Raw genomic sequence first — 12341 nt, 5'->3', positions numbered from 1 at the left:
ACAAAAACGTATATCTAGTTCTAAAAGGATTATTTACTTCTTGAAAAGATTCTGTCTGAGAAAAATGCAACCGTAAAAAGTAACAGAATAACAAAAAAGGTTGCCCTTAAAGTAGGTTATTGTGGAAAGTTTACAACAAACACATAAAATGTATTTACGTTTTTCTGTGATTGACACATCCACATTAGGAAATACGTTTGTTAAGAAAACAAAATAATAAAATAAAAACCGACCTTTCCTACTGAAAGAGAGGTGTTAAACTGAGTTGTCATAGAATCCTAAGGTCTGGAAAACGTTTAATATTCGAAAACTAGTACTCATCTTTGAAAAGTTCATGCAATATTTCAAAAACAATTATGCATATTAAAAATTACCTTATCATATCTTCCACCAAATGCTAGGCAAAAAATTGGGGAAAATAGCGAAAATAGAAGGCACTCGTCTTAAAAAATAAACTAGATACAGGTCATGCTATTTAGAAAAACAACAAAATGTATAAAACGTACTTGTAAATAAATTCTTGTGCAGAATTGAGTTTTATACTTATTCATTTGTGTTCTCACATGATAACTCCTATACTTATTTTCTCATGGAAACACTAGAAATGTTGGCAAAGCATTGACTGAGTTATACATTTGGAACTGTGTTTTTATTGTCTGACAGTAATTTCTCAATATCTGCACTTCCATGTGACAAATTTAGGAAAGACTTGATGAGCTTTGATAGGATCTTACATTTTGATTCTAAGTAACACAGAAAATGTGAAGTTATTGCAAAGATGCTAAACTAGTAAATGGTCACGGAGAACTGTTTTATGCCTAACACAGATGTATGATACTTATCAGGTGTCTGCCTTTTACAGTGCCCTTTTTGTTGGCTCTCCTATTTTCATGTTAATGGAGAACTGTTAGTTTTCTCTTTTTTTTTTTCACTGTAACATCTTGTTTCAGAAACCTTTTCATTATGTAGAACATGAACAAGAGAAGTATCACTTTAACAAAATTTGAGAAACCTTTGTTGCAAACTGCCAATAACCACAAATTTCACATCAATCAAAATCATATCATCTTTGAATTTCAAGCATATGTTCTGGTATCTTTCATTTTTTCTGGAGCATAGTTGCTCTGTCCTGTCCTTCCTAGCTGTTTCTGGGTAAGTTGTTAGGAAATATTTTTTGTGGTATCCCATTTTTCAATAGTCTGCACTTGTGCTGGTACTAGGTTCAGCCAGCAGTCATATTATGTTAGTATTTACGTACATCAATGAAGTTAGTAAAATTGGATAAATCATAAATAACTTTTTACAATAATTACAGTGATTTCTTACAGGTAACTGTTGAGTAATCTGCAATAAATAGCAGATTAAGGAAATTTTTTGCAAAGAATAATTCAAACATAGAAAGAAGCAAATAAGAATCACAAAGCTACACAAAGGGCTATCTGTGCTTAGCCCACCACGGGTATCGAAACCCGGTTTTTAGAGTTGTAAGTCCGCAGGCATACCGCTGTGCCACTGGGGGCTTCAGAGATTTAACACATATTCAATCTCATGTTGTGTATTTGATAACATGAGTAAATTATATTGCGAAAACAATCCAAGCTTCAAGCATTTGTCACAAGTTTCAAAATGTCTAGTCATTGATAACTTCAAGTTTGTTTGTTTTGTTTCTTATTCAGAAAGGAACATTTTTTTAGAAGAAACTAAAATAAGTTTTGTCGTTTGATAATCACGCTCTGAAATCTGATTTGGAAAAATTAAAGCTATTCCATTTAAAAACAGAGAAGCGAGTCTCGAAGAGTTATTTATTTTATTAATAAAATTATTTACAGCCATTTGTTCGATTGATTAATTGGGTTGATGATTTAGCTGCGTCGTACAAATACTAAGTACATTGCGCAGCTTTTCCCAAAACGATAAGATAAGAAATAACAATCAAAGTAGCAAAACCTGTACTTGTATCTCTAAGTGTACGACGGTACGTAGTACACAGATCATATTCTAACGTACTTTTCTTTCTTTCTGTAGAAGCAACAGCCGCCATCTTTATGATGACAGAAATGAGGTGAGTTTCTATATACTAATTAAATATTCTATCATGCTAATGCAGTACAAAGAATGCGTACGATTCGCAGATTCCGAACAAAGTAGCAATATGATTTTTAGGACAGTTTGTGGCAACATAAAAATTATTGTTTTTGTCACATATTGCGAAATTATACCTCTGAACTTTAGTTACTTCTACATCGAATAAAGCAACAATATGCACTTAGTAAACTGTGGATATATATCCTCATTTTTTAAAATAGTTATTGAATATCATTCTAGAATAAATGTCCCTGGCGTGGTCTCCTGTTTAGCGTGTTCGTACAGTGAATCGTTTGGTTTATGGTTCGCGAACAGTTTTCGCAAAAATGCATTCCACACTTTGGGGGCATGGGTGTGCTATTACAACAACGGTAAAAAATCCAGTTTTCGGTCTGACGAGATTGGTCTAAATGGCCCGGTGGGTATTCTGTGTAAAATGAATCACCATGTCATGAAGATATCCGTTAAAATTACTTCATTAACTCGCTAAAAAAATATTTTCTTTTTAATGATTTAAAATATATGTAGAATGTAAGCTTCACGTACAAAACTCCAACGAGTTTTGATGAAGGTAACAGGAAATACAAGAACCAGTTCTTTGTTTAAAGAAAACCATAACAACCAATTAGAATCTTAAAGAAACGTGCTATTAAACGCTTTTTGATTAATAGTCCAATATTCGAAAAAGACAACACACATATATATTATTCTGGAATTAATGTTTTGTGATGTATATGTCGGAAATGCTCTCATCTTCAAATCATTTTCTAATGTCATCGAGCTTGTGAGTCTCTGCCTGCCTCTCCCATCTTCTTCTTCAGCTTTATCCATCAAATTCTCTGCTATTTTCCTCAGATCTTATTATATGCTCAAAGTAGCACATCTTCCATTACCTACATGTGTTCAGCAGTTGTATTTTTTGTCTTTGCACATTCTATTATTTCCCAATTAGTTTTCTTTGTATGTATCTGATCTTCGTCGTTCGTCTGTAACATCACATTTCAAATGCTTCCAACTGTCGTTTTGTTTCAGTAGACAGGATCCACGTTTCTATCCAGAAGAGTAAAACTGACCTTAAGTAACATTTTATCGGTCTCTTCTTCTTCAGTTCTAGCTTGGCATCTCTCCTGAGCAATACTTTAATATTGAATAATACTTTTTCGATTCATATCCTTCGCTTTATCTCTTTTCCACTTTTGTCATCACTACTGATATACGTCCCTAAATAAAGAAACTCCTCTATTTGCTCAAACTTCTACCTTGAAATTAACATTGTTGTAATAGAGATAAATTTTTCGTATACCGTTTAATTATATTGTCAAAGAGCTCTTGATTAATATATAGGATTTTGCTACGTTCTGGTTGTTTTCGCATTCCTAGCAAATAACTGGTTGTTCTCTTAAACAGGTTTATGTAGGTCTCTTTTGTGTCTGCGTTTCTTCTTCACCCAAATAAACCTTTTCGCAAAAATGACAACTGTAAGCACTTCATTTTCTATCTTCCATTGTGGGTTCAGTTGAAGTTAGATTATTTCTAATGACGTGGGGATATTTATAATTGACTTTATTATTCACTAGTATTTTCACAAAAAATTCAATGTTCGTGTTGTAGTTACACACAAAGTAATGTTTCCTTATCTTCCGTTGTGCTAGTTTCTCTGCTTCCTATAAAAAAAATGTCCTTGCTTTTAGATGAGCCTTTCTTAATGTACTGTCCTGATATCGTAATTGAATGAAAAATGTAAAGATGGTTTTAATATATTTGTCTATTGTTGTGGGGTGAAGTATTCTGTAGGTTCTTAACAACATTAAAGTTACTACAGATGTTTTCGCGGGTTTATGATGCCACGAATGAAATGCAGGTAACTTAAAAAGGTTTTTGGTTTCTAGTAGATACAGAGGACAGGTACTGTTGGTGTCTGTGTGTGTTTGTTGTAGTAATCTAAATATCTAAGAAAGGGAGTGAGTTTTTCTTTTTCCTGTTCAACTTTAAATTGGATAATGCTTGAAGCTGTTGTGATAATCAAAATATCTAAGAAAGGCAGTGAGTTTTTCTTCTTCCTGTTCAACTTTAAATTGGATAATGCTGTGAAGCTGGTTAATTATGCCTGGCCAAGCGATAAATGTGTCATCTAACTAAGGATGAAGGAAATAACTCACTTTCAAAACACTCCATAAAGATGCTGCATAGTATAGAGAAAGAGGATTATTCTCAGCCGTAGTTTGTCTAAAATATTTTCCCAAACACTTGAAGGCATTTTTTTCTATAGAATCTTAAAATGAGAAATAAAGTTATTAACCGGAATAGGAGGAGCTATGTTGAGTTATACGATCTATTGTTCTAGAACACTGATAAAGAATGTAACAATATGAAAACGCCATTTCTCCTTCAATAATTTAAAAATTTTGTTATTTTGTCAAAAAAGTCAATATTTGTTTGAGTATTTAATGGTAATATTTTTCCTAGAATGTAAGACAAATGTGTGCTAACTATTTAGATAAAGAATGCGTAACGGATTCCAATTTGTAATCTATAGGCTTTAGGGCAAGAGCATTGCTAAAGAGGGGCATATGGGACTTTAGCCACCCCAAAATTTGTCTTAGCTACCCCAACCAGCGTGTTGGACGCGCTGGTGATCTACACATTATGACGGAAAATTCCTCCTCTGGTATTCTGCCTGGACCACCTTACCCCCACCTGGAAAAGGCTGGCGTGTCTGACCTGCCTTAGGAGACAGTTAGATTTGTGAGTCTTGGATAGGACTGAACACGTTGGGGGGAATTAATGCGTTTTCTGGTCTTGTAGTTAATGTCCATTTTTTCCCCTCGTAGTTGGTTTTATTCAATATTGCAGTTTGGTTTAGTTTTTCTGATTTAATGGTTATAATACTTTTCACTGTGCTTTAACAAGACACTTGAGAACAGACAATACATTATTGTTATCATTAACTAATGTGTTGATCATGCATCTTGCTAGGAAGTCTACATTATTATTATTGTCTTTGGCTGACTTAACATAATTATTAAGTGTGTAGTAAGTTCAGTGTTCTTAAAAAATGAAATGCTGTGTGCAAGTGATAACTCTTATAGTAGAAATATATATATAAGCCAACAAACTATCTAAAATCGTTTAATTCCGAAGCACGATATTTAAATATTTATTTCCGTAATCTTGTACGAGAAAGTAAAAATCACTGATTCTCTTATAACGTATCTACGGCCCTAAAGTTTGGAGCGTTGTTTTGCGGCGACAAGACGCAAATCATGGACCCTCGGATTCATAATACGGCATGCTAACCATTAGGCCCTATCGGAGGGCATAAAGTGAGGAGATCACATGGCTTTAATGTTTAGTAAAATAAAATAAAAAAGTGAATAAAAGGAAAATTTTGCTTAAAATTCAGTCATTAAACTGATAGAATTTCATTCAATAACATTGTTAACTAACTCATTCTTCAGATACTCACTGGATAATAACTGAACGTCTGTATTGTTTCAAGAATATTAGATACAATGAATGAAACAATGCTAACATTTTTATTTGTCGTGTCGTTTTATAGGTTAAAAGCTTTGCTGGTCACCATGGTATTATGGATGTGCGTTTTTGCAAAAGCAATCAGAGGTGCAGACAATATCTGCACTTTTTGTTCTTGCACCACTGTCACCGGTAAGTCTGTAGTTGAAACATTCGTGAATGTCAATTGTTCAAGGAAAAATATAGAAATACCTCCTTCAGGAGCTTTGTGGCCGTCAAAAACTTTGAGCATGGACTTGAGTTTCAACTCAATTAATGTTATCAACGTTCTTGAAAATAACAACTTCCTGAAATACCTAAACTTGAGTTCGAATAACATCAGTCTGATAGAATATCAAGCGTTTAACGAGCTTCCCGCTTTGCAGAAGTTATGTTTGAAAAACAACTCACTGGGGGACCTTCATCAGGACATTTTCAAAATGTTGAATAACTTAGAAACACTGGATCTGAGTTTCAATAAGCTGAAGAGTCTACCAGAATATATTTTTAAAGAACAAAAAAAACTAACTTATTTGACCCTTGCAGGAAATCCATTCAGAAATATTCCGAGTGATCTTCTAAGGCCACTAAAATATCTCGAATATCTTGACTTATCTCTTACAGGAAATTATTTTCTGACGCCGGGATTGTTTCACGAACTCACCTGGTTGAAAGTGGTAAAATTAACAAAAAACGAATTTCAAGATGTACCAACAGTAGCATTGAGAAGTGCTGAAGAGCTTGAGGAAATTTACCTCGATGAGAATCCAATCACAGAGCTTAATTTAAAATCATTTACGGGTCTACAAAAAATCCGAATAATAAGTTTAAGTAATATGCCAGTGTTAGGATATGTTGATGAGCTAACTTTCTCTAAACTTCGACATCTGGAGTTCCTAAACCTTCACTCCAATCCACAACTTGAGGTTATACATGCCCTTGCCTTCAAAGGAATCTTAGATCCAAAGTCTAATCAAATGAGGCTGAATAACGTCAATTTAAGGAACAATAGCCTAAATACGTTATATGAGGATGCTTTACCTTGGTGTAAACTGGAAACTTTGGATCTTCGAGATAACCCCTGGAATTGTGATTGCAAGCTGAAGTGGATAAAAAATTGCAACATGAAGGAAGAACTCAAGGATCTCTTACTGTGAGTATAGTATAATAGTGTAGCGTAATATGGTATAATGTAATATAATAGTGTAATCTTGTAAAGTGTAGTATAGTTTACTGTATTATAATATAGTATAGTACAATATAGGGTAACAAAGTATAGTACTGTTTAATGTAATACAGTGTAATATAGTATATTATATAGTTTAGTGTAACATAGTATAGTCCTAGAGTAATATAGTTAGTATACATCCTTATTAATGGCCCTCCAGTGTCACAGCGGTATGTCTGCGGACTTACAACGCTAGAATCCGGGTTTCGATACCCGTGTTGGGCAGAGCACAGATAGCCCTTTGTGTAGCTTTGTGCTTAAATACAAACAAACCTTATTAATGTACTAGAAATAATACTTTTTATTTGTTGGATTGTATTTCTGGTAAATAAATCGTCTGTAAAATCTCACTTTACATTAATGAATATATAACCCATTGGAACAACAAAAGCAAATATGAAAGATGTATAATCAAAGACTATGAACTGAATAGAAAAATTTAGAGCATTTTATACTGTTATTAACATCCGCTGAACTGGCACGACCTTATAGTATGATAACAAAATCACTACTTTTCAACGATTTATATCTCGAAATCATGTTTCGTCTATTTATTTTTTAATATGAATTTCGCTAACCTGAAGTTCATTGAAAATTTTAAAAGAATATTAACGAATTATGATTTAATATTTTGAAAATTTATTTGTCGTTGGTAGCTTTCTGGCACTAAGATACATAATTAGCTACATGTCCTGTTTTCTTCGCGGGGAATCAAACCCTAGATTTTAGCATTTTAAACTCACAAACTTACCGCTGACCCACCGGGGGACTTGAAAATGTTTTAAGTAATTTCTTTGGGGTTTCTTTTATTTCTAAGATTAGACACGATAAATTTTGAAAAATTCAAGAAACAAAAAATATTTGACTACCTGAAGGTGCGCCTCGACAACGTATATTTCAAGTCTAAAGATCAAGGCTAATAGAATAAATTCAAGGTCACCACCTGCTCTTTCGTATTGCTTTTTTTAAAGTAGGAAACGTGTTCTTGTATAAAGACAAAAAAAAAGTTTCTAGAGGGGGGGGGTGTTCGCATTAGTATGTTGTGATTGTGGATGCGATCGAATTTCATTCTAATCTATTCTTGTTATGAGAGCTGAAATGGTTCTGGTGTTCGTAATTTGATCTGAAGTACGAAAATTATTAAAACTTTCGTCGTTATGGAAAGTTGTATATTAAATATTCCACAGTGAGATAGTTATTGAGCTTCATAAAACACGTATAACCTCAAATTACTCGTATGAACACAAAGTTATTTCACCTACTTATCTCTCTTACTTAAAAAAAAAGTGTGATTACTCATAGCCGGTTTTATTGCATAGAAAAGTAATACTAATAGCAGAGAATGGGAAAGTAAAATTAATTTTACTGATTAATTCATTTGTCAAAATCGTTGGACGTTTAGGCTATTACTTCTATTGTTATGGTTCCCCTAGATGAGCACAACTGTTGCTTCCTTTCCTGAGAATTTATCATACTCAAGAAATCGGATTTCGATATCTGTGGTGGACAAAGCACAGATAGCCCATTCTGTAGCTTTCTGCTTACCAACAAAATAACACAAATAAATTTTTCCCTATAAGCTCTGTGATGGCTCAGCGATTAGTTTGAGGGCTTATAATGCTAAAAATCGTGGTTCGATACTCGCTGTGGGCGCAGTACAAATAACCCATTGTGTAGCTTTCTGCTTAATAATAAACAAACAAACTTATAAAGTTGAGATTTCTCAGTTTTTTTTCTTTTTTCTCAAAGCCTGCAAAATAAAATTATTTTAAAAATTTGTAACCAAAGATGTCTTTCAAATCTGAAAGTAGGCCATTATGGTATATAAGAAAGGCAAGAATTCGACAGTTTACAAATTCTTTCTTTGTTTTTAGGAAGTGCGCAGAATAAAAAGTTCTTATAGTGAAAACTGACAATTAGAACAATGATTACAAAAAGTTGTTAAACAGTGAAACAAGGAAGAAGAACATGAATGACGAAAAGTACCACCATTTTGGTGATTAATAGCGGAAAAGGATTTTTTTTGGTTTGGTTGTTGTTAAGCACAAAGCTACGCAATGGGCTAACTGTGCTCTGCCCACCCCCATCCCCCCAGGGGTGTCGAAACTCACTATTAGCCTCGTAAGTTTGAGACTTATCGTTGATCCACTGGGAGAATCGAAAAAGAGAAGCATAAAAAAAGCTGATTTTGGAAGAAGGCTCTATGTTTAAGTTAGGCCCGGCATGGCCAGGTGGTTAGAGCGCTCGATTCGCAATCTGCGGCTCGCGAGTTCGAATCCCCGTCACACCAAACACGCTCGCTCTTGCAGCCTTGGGGGCGTTATAATATGACGGTCAATATCACTATTCGTTAGTAAAAGAGTTGGAGGTGGGTGGTGATGACAAGCTGCCTTCCCTCTAGTCTTACACTGCTAAATTAGGGACGGCTAGCTCAGATAGCCCTCGTAGCTTTGCGCGCGAAATTCAAAAACAAACAAACAAACTGTTCAAGTTTTTCAATGTGACGAGAAAGAAACTACTGCAAAACCAGACTTCGAATCTTTACCTATAACACCTTACGCATAAAAAACAATATTGTTATATAGAAGATTCTAAAACGTCATCAAAGCGAAGTTATAATTGTGATAAAGAACCAGGGCAGTATTATCAATTTGCGAAGTTTCAGAATAATCTAGCTTCTTACTCACACTTTATCAGTTATTGTGATAAGCACGTTTATTATTGATATTGTGTCTAATGGCTGAATAATTTATATAAATTAATAGATGGCACAATTAAAATATCAACATGAGTGTTTTAGTTACAAGTACCAAAAATAGAAGAGGTACATTCACACTTTTTTTTGTCAGATTGAGTACGAGAACTGAACTATCCTCAGATGACCTCACCATTTAAATATAAATGGTTACACAGCTGCTAATCCCCAAATATATATTCAAGAAACACGGACAGCATAGATAGCCATTCTGTAGCCTTTTGCCTAATAACAAAACAAATAAATCCTTCTCTATAAGCCCTCTGGTGGCCCAACTATGAACTTGAAGGCTTATAACTCTAAAACCATGGTTCGATACTCGCGGTGGACACGGTTTGTTGTAGCTTTCTGCTTAATAATAAACAAAATATACATAGATTATTCCCATACTGCACTGTATTACTATGGCAATTAACGCACGCCTTTCATCCAAGTAATTAAGTATTAATTATAAATAACTAACATTAAGGCAGTAGTTTCCGAGTAAAGACAGCCAAACTATTATTTTTTCTAGGTGCCATGCTCCTGAGAATCTGCGAAGCAATGTTATTATGACAGTTCCAGAAGATCAGTTTATATGTCACTCCAAAGAGAGCCATTGGAGAGAAATGCACAATAGAATTGTTCGAAGCATTATCATTGGAATCATCTGTGTGATTTCTTTCATTTTAGTTTTTGCCTCACTGACGTACTTCAAACGCGACAAGATTATGGAATGGTGGCTAGCCAAACGTCGTGGAAGTGGTGCTGTATATTACGTCAAAGCTAAATCTTTTCCTGAAGATATTTAAACATGATTTTGATATCCATGCCGAAGAAACGTCAATGTGAATATGATTAACAAATATCAAATATAATGTCACAGAAATGAAGGTATTCCGTCATTTTTAGCAACTGGAAATAACCTACAATAACAGATAACTATTATGTTTATATTACGTTTAGGATTCTTTTTTTCTTTTTTTTATAATCACCCCACCCACAAAGATATAAACTCACCATCCTCTTTTACAGTCTTAAATGTTATACCAAAAACCGCGGTCCTTTTCATACAGAGGACTGTTTGAAATACTGTAATTTTGCCTTGCACGACAATAGAAATATCGTCACTCATTCGCCAAGTTAATTTTTCGTTCTTTTAAAAACTGCACTTTGATGTTAGCGCAAACAGTAACAAGTCCGTGATTCTTGTAGAACACTTACGAATAGGTTAAAACGTAATTATTATCAGTGGATATAACTTATAACTTATTTGAGAATAGCTTTTTGTCATGCTTACAAATAATTTCCAGGCTCTTATAACCGAAAGAAGCAGGGTCGAACTCTTCAAAAGTTTTTGATAGTCGGCAACGTTTAACTGGCTCCCATACCATAAGACGGAAACTACATTACTGACTATCGGATGGTCTTTATTTCGGTACGATCTCTGTCTCAGTTACGCGGAGAGCAAACTGATACTATGTCAAAAATTATAAAACACCTCAACCAGAATAGAAATTTATACCCACAAGATCTTTTTTTTTAATATTTTACCCAGCACCATTATATTTAGTCGAGAAGTTCAATTCTTAGCGCTTCAAGTTGATCTGGCGATTAAGGCGCTCGACTCACAATATGATGGCAGCGTGTTTGAATTCCCGTCACCAGCTCTGGGTGGTGTTATTTTGTGACGGTCAATCCCATTGTTCGTTGGCTAAAGAGTAGCTGAAAAATTGGCGATGGGTGGTGTTGTCTAACTGCATTCCCTCTAATCTATCACTGCTAAATTAGAGACAGCAAGAACAGATAACCCTCGTGTAGCTTTGCGCGAAATTCAAACCAAACCGTTTAAAGTCTAAGAAAAGATCGAAACATTATAATAAATCTAACAGACAAACAGTGATATTTTTATAACTTTGAAACTTTTACACAAGCAGCGGTTGTTAAAACACACACACACATATATATAGAATGTAGTCATTTTGCTGTCACATTTAGCGATTTTTTTCACTCTCTTAAAACTAGTATGATAAGTTAGTATATTTTTAATAAAAATACATTAAATTCTTTCTTCTCTTATCAACAAAGAGATCTCAACTTATTCAAGTTTGCTTTAAAACGTCCCTCAGGAGCCAAGGGGTATCTTTACACTACAATTTGTTGAATATTAAAAGTAAGTTCACTCCGAAAACTCCCAAAAAGGGTGGTGTTAGACGTATCGTTTCGAGACAATTTTTCGTTTGCTAATTGATAAATTTTAAAGTGAAATACAGTATACTCATGTCTCCATACTAACTAGTATTAAGGTCTACTCGCTGGGAATAAATTCAGTATATATCAATAAAGCCACATTCTCAGCATCATTAAATAAGTAATTGCCAACCTTTAATGCTTCTGCTATCACTATTTTATGTTTAGCTTTCAAGTGAGATACGAACGATTTCACATGCGATTCGGTAGGGAAGGTCGAAGCATCACGATAGTCAGCAGTAGTATGAGCAGACAGGAACACTTTGAAAGCAGCTACAGGCATAATATTGTCTTGGCTTGCTGCACAATATCTACCAAGGTGGTTCTATACGGTTCCTGAATACCTCTGCGTGTCATTTGGAAACTTTCATGTTTCTTTTGCTTGGCCGTTAAGCTCGTGATGCGCTGACGGATTGAAGTCGCCTTACCACTTCAAACCACTTTTCGTAGTCCCAACGCTAAAAGAGTGCGGGAAATGCTTTCTTTTAGCCAATAAACATGTTCAAAAAATTTCAGTTCAAATTAAGAAAA

The 12341-nt window shown here is 34.4% G+C and overlaps 2 protein-coding genes across 3 annotated transcripts in view; one reads left to right on the top strand and one right to left on the bottom strand.

Annotated features, from left to right (window-relative positions):
* LOC106468459 (glycerol kinase-like) overlaps window positions 1-12341 on the bottom strand; it is a 61407-nt gene that overhangs the window by 8783 nt on the left and 40283 nt on the right. The gene's annotated exons all lie outside the window — the stretch shown is intronic.
* LOC111088178 (leucine-rich repeat-containing G-protein coupled receptor 4-like) lies at window positions 1946-11325 on the top strand. Its single transcript, XM_022397412.1, has 3 exons — window positions 1946-2062; window positions 5645-6751; window positions 10096-11325. Exons 1-3 carry the CDS (start codon window positions 2046-2048, stop codon window positions 10370-10372), a joined length of 1401 nt encoding a protein of 466 aa, XP_022253120.1. The 5' UTR covers window positions 1946-2045; the 3' UTR covers window positions 10373-11325.

The sequence above is a fragment of the Limulus polyphemus genome, unplaced genomic scaffold (genome assembly GCF_000517525.1).
Source record: "Limulus polyphemus unplaced genomic scaffold, Limulus_polyphemus-2.1.2 Scaffold88, whole genome shotgun sequence".
Taxonomy (NCBI): Eukaryota; Metazoa; Arthropoda; class Merostomata; order Xiphosura; family Limulidae; genus Limulus; species Limulus polyphemus.
This window is presented reverse-complemented; position numbering and strand designations above follow the sequence as displayed.